Source organism: Orcinus orca, chromosome 6, assembly GCF_937001465.1.
Source record: "Orcinus orca chromosome 6, mOrcOrc1.1, whole genome shotgun sequence".
NCBI lineage: Eukaryota > Metazoa > Chordata > Mammalia > Artiodactyla > Delphinidae > Orcinus > Orcinus orca.
Window position 1 is genome coordinate 115,585,010 of NC_064564.1, and position 18,421 is coordinate 115,603,430.

General features: G+C 44.1%; 1 protein-coding gene across 7 annotated transcripts in view; it reads left to right on the top strand.

The window, feature by feature from the left end:
• The window catches only part of NUP214 (nucleoporin 214), a 126,183-nt gene that overhangs the window by 101,875 nt on the left and 5,887 nt on the right, over positions 1-18,421 (top strand). Inside the window, exon 37 of one of the 7 annotated variants that reach the window (XM_033426938.2) lies at positions 1,878-13,151. The exons of the other annotated variants lie outside the window; for them this stretch is intronic. Within the exon in view, the coding sequence (XP_033282829.1) occupies positions 1,878-1,881 (4 nt within the window). The 3' untranslated portion in view covers positions 1,882-13,151. Of the gene's footprint in view, positions 1-1,877; positions 13,152-18,421 lie in introns of those variants that run through there. 7 annotated transcript variants of the gene reach the window in all.

An 18,421-nucleotide genomic window follows, 5' to 3' on the forward strand; every position in this document is an offset into this window, starting at 1 on the left:
CACGGGGCTCATTCCTCCCACGTGTGCTCTCCCTAGTTCGTACACAGGGCCATCTTGAGACAAAGGAATTCGAGCGTTGATGGGAACAGCTCACGGTGGAGGGCCTTGCTTTAAGGGAGCAACGTGACTAAATGGCAAGAGCTGACCTGCCTCCGCGTGTCCTCCTCCTGACCGGCACCCAGACAGAGCCATCTCCTGCGCTTATGTTTCCCCCCAGAGGCTCTTTTTTATAAATAGAAGCTGGTTTGGCCTAAACCCTTGACCTCAAATTCTATGTGTAATCCTCCATCGAGGTGGCATGTGACATCTCTCCCTAAGGCCATATCAGCTGAGCTCGGCCAGATAACGCCCCCGCACTCACTGTGGGGCGCGGCGGCCACCAGGGAATGGATGGCTGGTGTGGGAGCCCCTCTGAGTTCCTTTTTTGGGGTCGATTTCGCTGGTGGGTGACAGGGGTCATCTCAGAGCGCAGCCAGCATGCGTCCCCTGAAACCCAAGCTCCCAGGATGCTGGGCAGGGAATGCACGGTGGCTCCAGCCTGCCCGGGGAGGAGACGGTGGGGCTGCGCCTTCCCCAAATAGGGGCAAACGGAGAGCAGCCGCGAGTGTGAGGGTCATGTCCCCGTGAGAAGGGACCGTGACCGCAGATGGGCCCGGGAGGGCACCTGCTTAACCAAGCTGTGGCACAGGAGGCCTCCACTTCAGTCTTGAGATTCTGCCTCAGCAGAGCTGAGTTGGTCCCTTCAAGCTGTGTTTTCGATAAGCTTCACAGGTGATTCCCACGCAGATGGTCCATGGTCCACATTTAGAGAAACCTGTTAATGGCAATAACTATAAATATCTTCTTCCTGTGGAGCGTCTGAAAGAGACCCGCACTCCCACGGCTGTGTTGATTTTGCCGTGAGTCCAGGGTAAGGGATCTTTCTGAAACTGTTGATGAGGGGCACTGAGTTTAAGTTTCAGCTGCATTTTGGGCACCTGCTCAAAAAGGAAACACAAAAGCACAGGTGGGCTGTCAGCGCCTTCCTGTTCGGCAGCTTCTGAACGCCGCCTCTGTGAGGTCTCCCCGATCAACGGGTGGGAGGAGGTCCCCTCCTTGACCTCATCCTGCCTCCCGACGCGACTCAGTCCCTCTGTCTCTGGTCGCCACGTTGTGCTTCAGACAAAGTCCTGGAGGACGAGGGGCAGGTGTCCTGCACCCTCCTGAGCTTGGCTCTGTCACCCTTTCCTTTTCTCTTCAGTTCCCGCTCGGTTTCCTCACAGAGCGCCTGCCCAGTGCTCCCGGGCATCGGCCGGCTCTCCTGCTGCTTCTGGGTGTCACCTGCTGGGCGGAACGCAGGGGCAGGTGTACCTCCCGGCCCCGGGCTTCCGGGATCAGTCTCTTCTTCCTCCTCCTACCCCGGTTCGCTCTGATTTGTCTGTTCCTTCATCACTCACAGGAGGAAAAAAAAGCAATTAGACTGAGATGGTTTTAGCCCCCAAACCTCCTCTGTCTTCAGAATGTTTCCTATACTCAGCCAAAATAAGAATGGTTCCACGGTCAGATAAGTTGGGGAAAAGAATGAACAGAATGAAATTTAACACGTCTTTTTATCGGACTCTTTTGAGCCTTTAGTACGCACATTTGCTTTGTAAATCAGTAAGATGCAAGAGTCTGCCATTTCCCAAATACTTTTACCGTGGAACCTTTCTGCTGGAGCCAGCTTCCTTGAAACTCATCCTTGCTTCATCGTCAGTGTCGCTGGACAAAAGCAGAGCTTATTTACTTCTTGCAGGTTGTGTTTCCAGTACACATTCCTCTCTCTCGTATTCAGTGATAATAGTAGTGATAGTTCGTTGAATGATTACTGTCTGCATGTTTAACTTAACATCTTCCAGATGAGAGTGAGACCAAGAGAGTAAGCAGTTTGCTGAGTCCTAAGCCGGGCAGCGGTGGAGCCAGAAGGAACCGGGGCAGTGCCTGCTGCCCTGCCCCGCACCGCACCCACCTGCCCTCGGCTGGGCCCTGGCCGTCCACCGCTGGCTCTCGTGATCGTCCTCCCCCAAGGTGGTCGTTCATTCTAGAGGCAGTACCTACCCAGTTGTGCCAGGGACACTGCCGAGCCCCTCACATGCCTGTTGTGTCTACCCCCACGGAAAGGAGCTGACATTGGGTGTGGACCACGGTAAACGCGCTGCCCGTTGTGTAGTCGGTTGCCGCCGTTCTGCTGCTCCAACTTGTGTGTGATCGTCCGACTGAACCAAAACCCCAGCGGGGCGGGACGGGGGCGGGGCTGAGTCTCTGGTGCCGGCGTTGGCGCACACCATGTACAGATGGGGGCTCGCGTCCGCTTCCGGAGGAGGAAGGCGATCAGACCCCGGATGAAGCAGCTGGCCCCACGCCCTCTGGCTGTCCAGGCCCCTCCTTCCTCCGCTGTTTCCTCCGGGCTCTGGCTTTGAGGCTTTCCAGAGTCCCACAGGCGGTCGGCCACAGACCCACCGAGGCGGCAGTTACTCCATTGTTCCGCCCCTCTCTGCTCATGAGTGGAGTCCCGTCCATTCCACAGCCCTGGCCAGAGATTCTCCACGTCGTTCGCGGCCCTAGCCCGCCAGCTGCAGAGAGTGAGTCAGTGTGGTGATGGGGGCGCGGGGCAGGCCCGGACCGCACGTCGCGGCGAGTCCAGCTCATCGCTCCTCCCGGCCTCCCTCCACCTCCGCTCCCGCTGGCCCAAGCGGGAATCAAAGAAGCCGGCATCTGGGGGCCGAAGATGATCCTGTTCGATTCTATCCTCAATACAGAAGGGAATTCAGACCCAAAACAGGGAAGAAAGTGACTCAATCTAGCAAGTAGAGTTTATTGCTTAAGGTCATGTGTGTGTCTGGGCTCGAATCCCATCCTAGCTGTGTGACTTAAGGCAAGTCACTTAACCTCTCTGAGCCCCAGTTTTATCATCTGTAAAAAGGGGGAATGATAATATATTTGTCTAGGTTTGTTGACGATTAAATGAGACATTATATATAAAGCTGGTGTTATTATTATTATCATCATCATTTATTAGAGTGAGAGCAGAAGGCTAAGTTCCCCATTCCTGACCCACTTCTCATTTACGGCACTCAGTATAATGGCAGTAATCAAAGAGCTAAAATGAGTCTGCTGCAAGATCTGAGTCGCTTGCTCTCTTAGCTGTTTATACTCCAAAACAAATGAGCTCAACTGTCCAGAGGTAAAATCTTGCTCAGAGCATTACAACTTAAAGATACACATGATGGCTCAGCTTGTGCAATAGATGTTCCCTGGATAAGAAAAGTATCCACAGTTAAACTCGTGGTGAACATTTTATTTTCATGTTTTCAGCCATGCAATAAAAATCAATTATTGAAAGTCACGGGAATTCCCTGATGGCACAGTGGTTAAGAATCCGCCTGCCAATGCAGGGGACATGGGTTCGAGCCCTGGTCCGGGAAGATCCCACATGCTGTGGAGCAACTAAGCCCATGTGCCACAACTACTGAGCCTGCGCTCTAAAGCCCGCAAGCCACAACTACTGAGCCCGTGTGCCACAACTACTGAAGCCCGTGTGCCTAGAGCCTGTGCTCCGCAACAAGAGAAGCCACTGCAATGAGAAGCCCGCGTACCGCAACAAAGAGTAGCCCCCGCTCGCCGCAACTAGAGAAAGCCTGTGCGCAGCAACGAAGACCCAACACAGCCAAAATTTAAAAATAAATAAATTTATTTTTTAAAAAAAGTCTCATCATGGGAATCTAGCTATAACGTGGGTCCCTGTGGTCTCTGAAGGACTAAGGGGTGGCAGGAACACGTGGTCCATTTGAGACTTTGGCTTGTCCACGGGTGCCTGTCGCTCAAAGGTACAAACCAGTGGGCCCTGCCTCCTCCCACTTTTGGCAGTTCACCCAGAGCTGTCCCTCATCGCTCTTGGGTGTCCCTAAATGCCCTCTCTGCACAATTTTCCCCAATGGAATGGCACCCATGAAGGTGAGATTTCACTTTCCAGTAGTCCATGTTAAAGTGAGGTCTCTCAAAATGCTCTGGGCCTGAAACTGGAACCTGCAAATACACAGAAATTAAAACCCTGCCTTTGAAGAAGCTTCTAGTCTGATTTTTACTGTACAGATGAGCCTTTTCATGATGGTGTCCATCCACTGCCTCTTGGATATAAAATCAGAATGTACCTTGGGCTTCTCTCAAACTCATTTTTATTTCCAGTGGCTCATCTTACCTATAAAGGAGTATTTTGTGTCACAGTGATTGGATTGGGGTATCTGGAATGAGAAGGGGCCCCAGCTCTGCTCATCATTTAATGCTGATCAGGGCATCAGAGCAACTTGCCTGAGTAGATAGAGTTATTCTGTCCGAAAGTCAATTTAATTTCCAGTTGGATTCTTAATCAAAGATGTTTATTTTATCTTAAAGCTAAACTTCTATCAAGAACAAATAGAATAGTCAAAGTATACTTGACTTAGCTGCCTAGTAACAGGAAACAGGACCATGGGGACCTATGTTATGGTGATCCATTGCCATTTGTAAGTTTATTAATACTATCAAATAGTGAGTGACTCCTGTTTATTTCCTAGCACTAATATCAGATTGGAGAGGTAAGAGAGGCCAGAGGGCTAGAGAGGAAGACAAAATTTACACTGCTCATCCTTAAAGTAAAGCTCCTTCAATCTGTATCTTGGCTACTGACACCAGAGCTATGGACCAAGTGCCCAAACCTCTAGGCAACATCCTTTAGAAGGGTCTATGGATCTAAAATGGAAGTCTGTTCTTCAACACAGAACTCCTTAGGTTTCCTTCACATGCAAGGAAAATGACTTACTGAGTTAGAAAAGGTTACCCGTATTAGGTATTCACAGGTTGAAAGCATGGGGAAAGCCTACAGAGAACTCTAGTTCCCTGTTGAGATGTCTAGCTGTCGTGCAACTCTCCACTGCATGAGCGCCTGTCAAGAGGGTGGGAATTCTTGCAGTTTGGGGGAGGGCCAGATGTTTTTCAGCGAGCAGCGTTGCCTTGAATTGGTCATGGTTTTCAGTTGCTGCTTATGGATGAATTCATAAATTTTAGGGTTACTGTGGTTTTCCCTTTTGGTAGATCATTGTGTTCTTGTAAAATTGCTGCAGTAATAACCTTTAAAAAAAAAAATCAGTCCCTCTAATTCTTGGTTATTTCAGAGTTCTTTTCCTCCAGAAATTGTGGAAATGCGTGACCCTGGCCTACAGATTCTTTTATTTCCAAGTAAGGTAACTTTGTTTCCAGCAAAATGAGTTAGTAGGTACCAGATTTACCTTCTTTCTGAAACAACTAAAATACCAGTCAGTTTTCAAAACAGTTTGACATCAAGCAGCAAACAACAATGACCCCTGGGATTCAAGAAACAAATGAGGTGAGCCCTACAATTGCCCTAGTTTCCTGCCTAGGGAACATTTCCAGGTCACAGCATTGGGAAGAAGCATCCAAGTAGAGCCCAGTGGTCTTTCTGAGTTCATACGGCAAAGTATCAGAGAGGACAGGGCTGCACAGAGAGAGCTCTGGACTCTGCAGAGGGACTGTCTCAGGTACGAAGTACTGATCAGCGCATGCATGTGAGGAAATCCCATGTCTGGAGAAAAAGCAACATGAAAGGATTAGAGGCAAAATCCTAAGAACTTTAGGGCATAAACTTAGGGCATAGGAACTTTTGGTTCCTATCAACCAAAGTGGAAAACCACATTCACTTAGCATTAGATAGAGTACTCAGAAGGGTTTTACTTCAGTAGTAGGGGAAAATCAGTCATAACAAGATGCCAGTCTTATCTAACAAAGCTTAGAAGCAAAGCCCAAATGAATAAGATTGTTTCCAAGTAAGATCCCAGAACTAAGCTCAAGAAACTTACAGGAATACAAAAGTACCCAGTACCCAACAAAATAAACTTCATAATTTCCAGCATCCAATCAAAAATTACCAAGTGTGCAAAAGGAGAAGTATCTGTAATGAGAAAAATCAATTGAAACTAATCCAGAAGTGACCCAGATGATAAAATTAGTGGCCGAGAATTTTTCAATCATTATTAAAACTGTATATGTTTAAGAAGCTAAAAAAAAAAAAAAAAAAAAAGACTGAACATGTTAAATAGAGGCATGGAAGAGACCCAAATCAAACTAGAGATGAGAACTGTAATGTCTGAAATGAGAATATCCTGTATGGGATTAACACAATAGTATACACTTCAGAGGAAGATTAGTGAACTTGAAGACATAGCAATAGGAACGACCCAAAATGAACCACACAAAGAAGCCTGAGAAAAAATTGGAATAGAGCGTCAGTAAACTGAAGAACAACTTCAGGCAGCCTGAGATGTGTGTAATGAGAGTCCCTGAAAAGGGAGGAGAGATGGGGGGGGAAATACGAAAGACATCAGAAATGGTAACTACATGAGTAAATATAAAAATTGGGAGGGGGGGTATTTTTCAAGTCTCTAAAAGATAACTATTTAAAGCGAAAATAATAACGTATTAAGGGCTTTATAACATGTAGGAAAAAATTTATGACAACAATAACAGAAAGGCTGGGAGAGAAGAAATGAAAATACACTGTTGTAGGGTTCATCAACTACCCCTGAAGCACTATGTTAGTTAAAGACAGATTATGGTAGGTTAAAGATGTATTGGTAAATCCTAAAGCAACCACCAAAATAGCACAACAAAGAGTTATAGCTCATAAACCAACAAAGGGGATAAAATGGAATCATTAAAACTAATCCAAAAGAAGGCAAAAAAAGAAGGAAAGTAACAAAAGGAAAACGAACAACAAGATAGTTGATGTAAACCCAGCCATATCAATAATCACATTCAATGTAAATGGTCTAATTCCCCAATTAAAATCTCAAGATTGTCAGATTGGATAAAAAAGCAAGATCCAACTACTACATGCTTGCTGCCCGTAAGAAACCAACTTTTTTTTTAACTTTTTATTTTATATTGGAGTATAGGTAATTAACAATGTTGTGTTTCAGGTGTACAGCAAAGTGATTCAGTTATACATACACATGTATCTATTCTTTTTCAAATACTTTTCCCATTTAGGTTGTTACATAATATTGAACAGAGTTCCCTGTGCTATACAGTAGGTGCTTGTTGGAAGAAACCAACTTTAAGTATAAGACACAAGTAGGTTAAAAAGAAAAAAGAGGGACGAAGATATCATGCCAACATAGATTTTTCTGAAAAGCTGGAGTAGCTGTATTTATATCAGTTAAAGAAGATTTCAGGGCAAAGAATATTATCAGGGATAAACACGGTCATTTCATAATATGTCAGTTCATGAAGAGGACATGAGTCCTGAATGTTTCTGTACCTAATAACAGCTTTAGGATACATAAAGCAAAACCATTAGAACTGCAAGGAGAAATAGATAAATCCACAATTCTAGTCAACGGGTTCAACAACACTCTCAGTAATTGATAGAACTAAACAGAAAATCAGTAAGTCTTCAGAAGAGTTGAACAACACTATCAACCAACTTGGACCTAATTGACATTTATAGAACACTCCACCCAACATCAGTAGAATATATGTTCTTCTCAAATGTACCAAGATAGACCATATTCCAAGTCATAAAACAAGTCTCAGTCAATTCAAAAGGAATCAAATCATAGAAAATATGTTCTCTAGTGTATGAAATTAAATTAGAAATCAATAACAGAAAGATACCTGGAAAATCCCTAAATATTTGGAAGCTAAATAACACATTTTAAAATAACCCATTATTCAAAGAAGAAATTTAAAAGGAAATTAGAAAATGTTTATAACTGAATGAAAAATGAAAACACAACCAATCACAATTTGTGGTGCTAAGGAAGTACTTAGAGGGAAATTTATAATACTAAATGCCTATGTTTAAAAATGAAGAAAACTAGGAAACTAGAAAAAGAAAAGTAAATGAGACCCAAGATAGGCAGAAGACAGGAAATAAGGATCAGAGCAAAAATGAATAAAATAGAAAACAAAACAGGACAAAAAGGAGAAAAATCAATGAAACCAAAAACTGGTTCTTTGAGAAAAATCAATTAAGTTGATAAGCCTCCAGCCAGACTGATCAAGACAAAAATAAATAACAAATTACCAATGTCAAGAATGAGAAAGGTGACGTCACTACAGATTCTTCAGATATTAAGAAGACAGGTAATATTACAAATATCCTATGTCAATAAATTCAACTTAGATGAAATAGTCTTTGAAAAACAAATTATCAAAGCTCAGTCAAGAAGAAATAGATAATCTGAATAGCCTTACAGCTACTAAAGAGATTGAATTTATTATCCAGAATTTTTCCATAAAGAAAATTGCAGGTCCAAATGGCTTTCCTGGTGAGTTCCAGCAAATACTTAAAGAAGAAATAATGCCAGTTATATACAAACTCTTCCAAAAACATTGAAAAGAATGGAATGCATCCCAATTCGTTCTATGAGGCTAGCATTACTTTTATACCAAAACCCAACAAAGATATATAATATAAATGAAAATGACAAATATCACTCATTTAGATAGATGTAAAAATTTTTAACAAAGTTTAGGCATCAAATCCTAAATAATATTATATTAAAATATATAAAATATATTTTATATAATATATTTAAAAAGATAATGCATAATGACCGAGTGGGGTTTGTTCTAGCAATTAATGGTTAAACATTTTAAAACCAATCAATACAATTAACAGAGTCAAAAATAAAAACCATATGATCATCTCGATAGATACAGAAAAAGCATTTGATAAAATCCACTGTCCATCTCTGACAAAAATTCTCAGTGAAATAGAAATAAAAAGGAATTTCCTTGACCTGATAAAGGGCATCTAGGAAAAACCTACTTTTAATATCATGCTTAATGGAAAGAATGCTTTCACATCAGATTTGGGACAAGGCAAGAATATTCATTACCTCTTCTGTCCTACATTGTACAGGAAGTTCTAGCCAATGCACTAAGGCAAGAAAAAGAAATATAGGGATCCAGATTAGAAAGGAAGAAGTTAAGCTTTGTTTGCAAATAACATGATCATCTATATAGAAAATTCTATAAAATCTATAAAACTACTAAAACCAGTAAGTGATTTTAGCAAGGTTGCAGGATATAAGGTCAATATAAAAAAAACCAATTGTATTTCCACATACTAGCAATGAATAATCAAAAATTGAAATTTAAAAAGCAAATACCATTTACAGTAACATCAAATACCTATTACTTAAGTATAAATCTGACAAGATGTACAAGACCTGTACACTGAAAACTATAAAATAATGCTGACTGAATTTAAAGAACACCCAAATAAAAGGAGAAATATATACTTATGAATAAGAAGACTCGATATTGTTAAGATGTCAGTTCTCTCCAAACTGATCTATAGATTCAGTGCAATCCCATGAAAATTCCAATAGGCTTTTGTGTGTGTGTGTGTAGCTGATTCTAAAATTCTTATGGAAATGAAAAGAACCTATAATAGCCAAAACAACATTAAAAAAGAAAAAGAGAACTTAAGCTATTTGACTTCTAAACTTACAAAGTTATGATATTTAAAACCATGCAATACTGGTGTCAAGATAAGCAAATAGATAAATTATACAGAATAGAAGATTCAGAAATAGATGCACACATATGATCAATTGATTTTTGACAAAGGTGAAAAGGCAATTCAGTGGAGGAAGGGTAGTCTTCAGCAAATGGTGCTGAACAATTGAGGGTATATAGAAATATAATTGATTTATATTAATTGACTGTGTGCTCTGTAACTGTGATAAATTTGCTTATTAATGTGTGTGTGTATGTGTAGATTTCTTTGGATTATCTGCACACAGAGACATTTCGTTTCACTGCGAATAGTTTTCTTTTTCCTTAACCATTCTTTACGCATTTTATTTTTCTTTCTATCTTGCTCTGTGCACAAGGTAGAACAGAAGTGGTAAGAGTGGCCATCCTTATCTTGTTTCTCCTACCTGCCCTCCAGGCAGCCACCGTGGTGTGCCATATTGCTGAGCCTTGGCGATGGAGAGTGTGGGGTGGGATGAAACTAGTACCCAAAGGGGTTTTCTGTAACACCCAGCTTTCTGGATTCTCAGGCTGGATTTTCAGGACCCCTGTCCAGCTAACAAAGAAGAGGTGCTTCTTCCTAGGGTGTCCATCTCCCTCAGACCCCCCAGGGAAGGAAGATGGATTGTGGGCAGGATTCAGGCCTTTCTGGGTTCCCCGACCATCAAACCCATCAATTCTGCCAACCCTACCACCATTTCCCACATCTGTAGTTCCTATAGGAGCATCAGCTTCTATAGGAGGAGTTGGATTCTACTCCTCCGTCACCATCAGAGGGTGAAGGAATGTGTCCACATGGCAGAATTACTGTGCCACACAGTGTGGAGCCATGTTTTAGGAGGACAGCTGAAGAAGCCTAGTCAGCCGCCCCTCATTTACCTTTACAGGAATTGTCAGGCTGTTTACAGGGCAATCCCTTCACCTCGCAGGTAACAACATCCTAAGTGCTGCGTTAATCACTCAGTCCACCTTGCCAGCTGCCATACTTATTCTCTGAGACCCCGCCGTGCAGAGCTCCTAACTGATCAGAGGCACCAGAAGAAGTCCCAAAGGGAGCTCGTTTTCCATTGCTGACAGCCAGATCTGCAGGCAAAACCAAGTGATTGCTGAAAATCCGGGCAGATGCCCCTGCCCCTAACCACAGCCTCTGGGTCCCCCTCCTGTCTCCACCACATCTTGTGATGGGCTTTATCCAGATTAAAAGAATCAGGGAAGCCCAAGGTTATACCTGTAAACACCTGCCCCTGAGGATATAAGAAAGGACCTTATCAAAGGTCACCCTGAAGTCCAGATTCACTATGGCATTTCGGAAAATGCTTCCTCATACTCTTACCTTCTTCATGCGTAGAGCTAATAATTTCATTTCATGGTGAATAGCCTTTTATAAATGAGTTTTCTAGATGAGAAAAATTTCTCTCTTTAAGCACTTTGTATCTTATTATTTTAACCAGTTGGAGGGAAATCTTCCAAAGTGGACCACACACGGACGTCCTCGCACAGCTCTAGAATTTACCCATGTGTTGATGACTCGCCGTGAGCAGCAGGGACGGGGCTGTAATTCTGGGAAACCTCTGGGTAGTCAGGACCCATGGAAGCATGGGTCAGAGAGAAATGCCTTAAAAAGGAAAGAAATGCTGACACCTGCTACAATATGAATGAGCCTTGAGGACAGGATGCTAAGTGTAATAAAGCAGACACAAAAAGAAAAAAGTGTATGATTCCACGCATATGGGGTCCCTAGACTAGTCAGATTCATAGAGGCAGAAAGTACAGTGGTGGTTGCGAGTGGGACTGGGGAGAGGGGGATGGGAAGTTATGGTTTTTTTTGTTTTTTTAATTTATTTTATTTATTTTGGCTGCGTTGGGTCTTCGTTGCTGCGCACAGCCTTTCTTTAGTTGCAGCGAGCAGGGGCTACTCTTCATCGCAGTGTACAAGCTTCTTGTTGCGGAGCACGGGCTCTAAGCACGTGGGCTCAGTACTTGTGGCTTGCGGGCTCTAGAGCACAGGCTCAGTAGTTGTGGCACATGGGCTTAGTTGCTCCGCAGCATGTGGGATCTTCCCGGACCAGGGCTTGAACCCGTGTCCCTTGCATTGGCAGGCAGATTCTTAACCACTGCACCACCAGGGAAGCCCCGGGAGTTGTTGAATGAGTATAGAGTTTCTGTTGCGCAAGATGAAAAAGTTCTGGAGATAGATGGCAATGATGGTTGCACAGCAATGTGGGTGTTGTGCAGTGTTAATGGCACAGAACTGTACGCCTAAAAAGTGGTTAAGGTGGTAAATTGTATGTTACCACAATAACAATAATAAACAATATACCATCCACATTCTCAGCTAAGGATGCCAACGATGTTCAGGGAGGGTAACCCACAAGCCAAGATGGCAGACGGTGGAGCCAGCAGTCTGACTCCACGGCCACACGCATCTGAGCTCAGGACAGTGGTAAACATTAACTGAGCCTTAAGCACCTGGTGGGCACAGGGCAAAGCCCAAAGACACAGGCTGGCATGGCTGCAGGGAGGCCTGGCTGCCCATCTCGGGGAGGCTGCCACGAGGAGGGGTGCTGGAGTGAAGTAAACACGCTGCATCCCAAAGGACACACGGTTCACCACTGGCTCTCTCCAGGACAGCCTTTATTCTGCCTCATGTACGCCCCTGAGCGTGACTGGACAAATACTGGCCAAAGTGATCCTTGGTCCCTCAGCACATCCAGCACAGAGGAGCAGTACTGCTTGTATTGTATTTTACCTTCCATGTCTCAGCTGAAATTGGGGCAGAAAAGAAAACCATTTTAACATCCGGGTTACAAGGTCAGTATCAGCTAATGCCAGTTGGGCACCTGGCTACATGTGAGCACAGTAAGGCTGTGCTTACTGATCCCACTGAGTCCTTCCCCATGAAGAGAGCCCCTTAGCCCCATCTTGCAGATGAGGAAACTGAGGCTCGGGGGCTTACCCATATTAATAGCTCAAATGCCCTGAGCACTTACTATGTGTCAGGTACTGTTTCACATGCCTTGTATCCATTGACCTTTGAACACCCACCACAATCCTGGGGTAAGCTACCTTTTGCTTTTCCTTCATGCAATTTTAAAGTTTAATAATTTCAGAACCATAAATTCTACAAGCTTAATAAAAATTTGACTGTTTAAGTATTTACAGTTCTTCTACACTTACTTAGGTTTGTGTATTTTGAATGATAGATTTTTTTATTGAGGTATAGTTGATTTACAGTATTATATTGGTTTCAGATATACAACATAGTGATTCAAAATGTTTATAGATTTTACTCCATTTAAAGTTACTATGAAATTTTGGCTATATTCCCTGTGCTGTACAATATATCCTTGTAACTTATTTATTTTATACATAGTAGCCTGTACCTCTTAATCCCCTACCCCTGACCTGCCCCTTCCCTCTTCCCTCTCCCCACTGGTAACCACTAGTTTGTTCTCTATATCTCTCAATCTGTTTCTGTTTTGTTATATTCACTCATTTGTTTTATTTTTTAGATTCCGTATATAAGTGTTAACATATGGTATTTGTCTTTCTCTGACTTATTTCAGTAAGAATAAACATTTCAGATCCATCCATGTTGTTGCAAATGGCAAAAATTTTATTTTTTTATGGCTGAGTAGTATTCCATTGTGTGTGTGTGTATGTATGTGTGTGTGTGTGTGTATATATATATATGTGTGTGTGTATGTATATATAACACCACATCTTCTTTATACATTCGTCTATTGATGGACACTTAGGTTGCTTCCATATCTTGGCTACTGTACATAATGCTGCTATGAACATTGGAGTGCATGTGTTACTGAACCAAACTTGGGTCTCTTTGACTGTGTGCAGTAAAGCCAACCTGTTGACACTGGGTTGTGGTGAAGGAAATTGCAGCATTTATTGCAGACACCAAACAAGGAGTCCGGGCAGCTAATGCTCAAAAGATCTGAACTCACCAATGGCTTTCAGGGAAAGGTTTTTTAAAGACAGGGTGAAGGAGAGGGTTGCAGGGTGTGTGATCAGCTCGTGGACATTCTTGGGATTGGTTAGTGTTGAGTTAATAAGGAGTTAACATCATCAACCTTCTGATTCCAGCCAGTCTGGGGTGTCTGTGTGCTTGTGGGCACTATACTGTTAACTTCTTCCACCTGATTGGGGTTTCAGTATCTGAAAAACAGCTCAAAGGATATAGCTCAGAATACTATGTAGCCCCTGAGAAGGAACTAAAAGTCCTTGACTTTGTTTAACAGCTAAACTTATTATTTTGTCTTATTTGTTTCATTTGTTTCTGCATTTTCTCACTTCTCTGATTAAACATGTTATTTGAAATGTAGGGAAGGCCTGGGAGGCTAAAGTTTGTCTATAGACAAGAGGTAGGCAGGGGCGTCCCTGGTGGCGCAGTGGTTAAGAATCCGTCTGCCAATGCAGGGGACACAGGTTCAAGCCCTGGCCCAGGAAGATCCCACATGCCATGGAGCAACTAAGCCTGTGCACCACAACTACTGCCTGTGTTCTAGAGCCCACGAGCCACAGCTACTGGAGCCCACGTGCCTAGAGCCCGTGCTCCTCAACAAGAGAAGCCACTGCAGTGAGAAGCCCTTGCACTGCAATGAAGAGTAGCCCCCACTCACCGCAATCAGAGAAAGCCCGCGCGCAGCAACAAAGACCCAACGCAGCCAAAAATTAAAAAATAAATATATAAAATAAATAAATTTATTTTAAAAAAAAGAGGCAGGCAGAGGACATGGTGGGGGGTGGGGGTGGCAGGTGTCTGTCCCAGGAAGGCCCCATAGGGTTCTGCTTGGTTACACATGTATCTTTTTGAATTAGTGTTTTTGTTTTCTTTCGATACATACTCAGGAGTGGAATTGCTGGATCATATGGTAGTTCTATTTTCAGTTTTTTGAGGAACCTCTGTACTGTTTTCCATAATGGCTGCACCAATTTACATTCCTACCAACAGTGTACAAGGATCCCTGTTCTCCACATCCTTGGCAACATTTATTATTTGTGGTTTTTCTGGTGATAGCCATTCTGACAGGTGTGAAGTGATATCTCATTGTGGTTCTGATTTGCCTTTCTCTGATGATTAGTGATGCTCAGCCTCTTTCCTGTGCCTGTTGGCATCTGCATTTCCACTTTGGAAAAATGTCTGTTCAGTTGTCCTACCCATTTTTTATTCAGGTGGTTTGTTTTTTTGAAAATGAGTTGTATGAGCTGTTTATATATGTTGGATATTAATCCCTTATCAGTCATATCATTTGCAAATATTTTCTCCCAGTCAGTAGGTTTTCTTTTCGTTTTGTCAATGGTTTCAGAATTTCCTTCCTCTGCAATTTGTTTTTTCAATAGTTTGAGAAAATAAGTGTTAACTCTTCTCTAAATGTTTGGTAGAATTCACCTGTGAAGCCATCTGGTCCTGGACTTTGTGTTTATTGGGAGTTTTTTAAATTGCTGATTTAATTTCATTACTGATAATTGGTCTGTTCACGTTTCATATTTCTTCCTGGTTCAGTCTTGAGAGATTGTACATTTCTAGAAATTTGTCCATTTCTTCTAGATTTTCCATTTTATTGGCATATAGGTGTTCATAGTAGTCTCTTATGATCCTTTGTATTCCCATGGTGTCAGCTGTAGCTTCTCCTTTTTCATTTCTGATTTTATTGATTTGGGCCCTCTCTTATTCTTGATCAGTCTGGCTAAAGGTTTATCAATTTTGTTTATCTTTTCAAAGAACCAGCTCTTAAGTTTCATTGATTTTTCTATTTTTTTGTCTCTATTTCATTTATTTCTGCTCCAATCTTTATGATTTCTTTCCTTCTACTAACTATGGGTTTTATTTGTTATTCCAGTTCCTTCAGGTGTAAAGTTTGGTTGTTTATTTGAGATTTTTCTTGTTTCCTGAGGTAGGCTTGTATCACTATAAACTTCCCTCTTAGAACTGCTTTTGCTGCATCCCATAGATTTTGGAACATTGTGTTTTCATTTTCATTTGTCTCCAGGTGTTTTTGTTTCTCCTTTCATTTCTTCAGTCACCCATTGGTTGTTTAGTAGCATGTTATTTAGCCTCCACATGTCTTTGTTTTGGGGGGTTTTGGGGGGCAGTTTTTTTCTTATACTTGATTTCTAGTCTTCTAGCATTATGGTCGGAAAAGATGCTTGATACGATTTCACTTTTCTTAAATTTACCAGGACTTGTTTTGTGGCCTAGCTTGTGATCTGTCCTGCAGAATGTTCCATGTGCACTTGAATGTGTATTCTGCTGCTTTTAGATGGAATGGTCTATATGTATCTATTACGTCCATCCGGTCTAATGTGTCATTTAAGGCCAGTGTTTACTTATTGATTTTCTGTCTGGATGATCTGTCCGTTGGTTTAAGTGGGGAATTAACATCCCCTACTATTATTGTGTTGCTGTCAGTTTCTCCCTTTGTGTCTGTTAATATTTACTTTATGTATTTGGTGCTCCTTTTTTGGGTGCATATATATTTACAATTTGTTATATCTTCTTGGGTTGATCCGTTGATCATTATGTAATGTCCTTCTTTGTCTCTTGTTACAGTCTTTGTTTTAAAGTCTATTCTGTCTGATATAAGTATTGCTACCCCAGCATTCTTTTGATTTCCATTTGCATGGGATACTGTTTTCTATCCCGTCACTTTCAGTCTGTGTGTGTCTTTAGATCTGAAGTGAGTCCTGGGGTTAGTGCTGGCTCACTAGTGGGCAGAACCAGGTTCTGAGGTGGGTGGTTGTAAGGTCAGAGTTCCTAGAGCTATTGTCACCCTGCTGGTGGAGGCGGGGGGGCAATTCATGACACAGCTGGATTCAGGTTCTGGGGTGTCCCAAAGCTGGTGCTGGCTCACTGGTGAGTGGGGCTAGATCCCAGGGTGGCTTGCTGAAGAGTCCAAGGTATCTCACAGATGGTGTTGGCCTACTGGTGGGTGGGGCCCAGGCCTGGAGGGTCGCAGGCTGGTGCCAGCCTGCTGATGTGTTATCTGGGTCCTGACAAGGCAGATCACAGGGCTGCAGTGGTCCTGGGGCTGGTGACCACTGATAGTGGATGGATTTGGGGCCCAGGAGATTTCAGGGCTAGTAGACTACTGGTGGGCAAAGTCTGGTCCTGGAGTCTCTGGCTGCAGGGCCCAGGGGTCCCAGAGCTTGTGTTGGCCCACTGGTGAGTGGGGTGAAATCCCAGGGCAACTGACTGAGGGGCCCAAGGTGTCTCAGAGCTGGTGGTGGCCTGCTGGTAGGGAGGGCCAAGGCTCAGTGGGTCCCAGAGCTGGTGCCAGCCTGCCAGTAGGTAGACTGGGTCCTGCTATGGCAGGTTGCAGGGCTGTAGTGGTCCTGGGACTGGGGTCCTCCCACCAGTGGGCAGGCCAGGGCCCAGGGTTTCCTGAGTCTAATACTTGCCCACTTGTCTGTGAAGTTGGTCCTGTAGCTAGATCTGGCTCACTTATGGGCAGAGCCAGGGCCTAAGGGATTCCGGGACTGGTACCTGCCCACTGGTGTGTGGAGCTGGGTCCTGGAATCTCTGGCTGCAGGGCCCTAGGAATCCTAGGTCTAGTGCCCGTCCATTGGTGTGGGGGGCCGAGTCCTGGGCCTTCAGGTGAACAGGACCATGTCCAGGGACAGCAGCTGTAGCCTCAGGGGATCTTAAGGCAGCCTGCCCACTGGTGGGTGAGGCCGTGTTCCTGCCCAGCTAGCAGCTTGGCCTGAGGTGTCCCAGAACAGGCGCCGACAGGCTGGTGGGCAGGGGCAGGTCCTGGCACTAATAAGCTCGAGGGACGATTCCAAAATGGCCCTCGCCATCCACATGGTAGAAAGAGCTCCCAGAAGTGGTTGCTGCTGGCATCTGTGTCCCCAGGGGGAGCTCCAGTTGCCTCCTGCCTCTCTGGGAGGCTCTCCAGGGTTAGCAGGTGGGTCTGATCCAGGCTCCTTTCAAATTTCTGCTTCTGCTCTGGGTCTCAGAGTGTGTGAGGTTTTGTGTGCACCCTTTAAGAGTGGAATGCCTATATTCCCCACAGTCCTCTGGGCCTCCTGAATGTAAGCCCTGCTGGCCTTCAAGGACAGATGTTCTGGGGGCTCATCTTCCCATTGCAGGACCCCAGAGCTGGGAGCCTGATGTGGGGCTCAGACCCCTCATTCCTTGAGGGGAACCTCTGCAATTGTAATTATTTTCTCGTTTGTGGGTCACCCACCCAGTGGTGTGTGTCTTTCCTATACTACGACTCTGCCTCCTCTGCCCGTCTCGTTGTGATTCCTGCTTTTATATCCTTTTTTTTTAATTTTTTTTACTTTTTAAAATTTTTGACCGCACCGTGCATCATGTGGGATCTTAGTTCCCCGACCAGGGATCGAACCCGGGACCCCTGCATTGGAAGGCAGAGTCTTAACCACTGGACCACCAGGGAAGTCCCCCCACTTTATATGTTTAGTCATAGATCTTTTCTGCTAAATTCTGGTCTTTCTCTTGAATAGTTTTTCCGTAAATAGTTGAAATTCTGGTGTACCTGTGGTAGGAGGTGAGCTCAGGGTCCTCCTACGCCACCATCTTGGACCAGAACCTCATTAAGCAACCATGTTTATCCCCATTCTCCGTAACCGTATCCGTATATCTTGCTCAAGGTCACATGGCCAGGGAGGGGTGGAGCAGGCCTGCAAACCCCGCTGAGGTTGCCGTGACCCTCTCCTGCCTGTGCAGCCGGCCGTGTCAGAGGGAGCAGGAGCTGCCATCTGGGGAGGCCTGAGAGCTCCCCTTGGCAGGCAGGGGCTCCTGCACGTGGCCTCCATCGTTCTCTCCTTCACAGAATCGTTTCTCAGTCATTCACAAGTGATGGGCACCACGCTTACCCCGGGC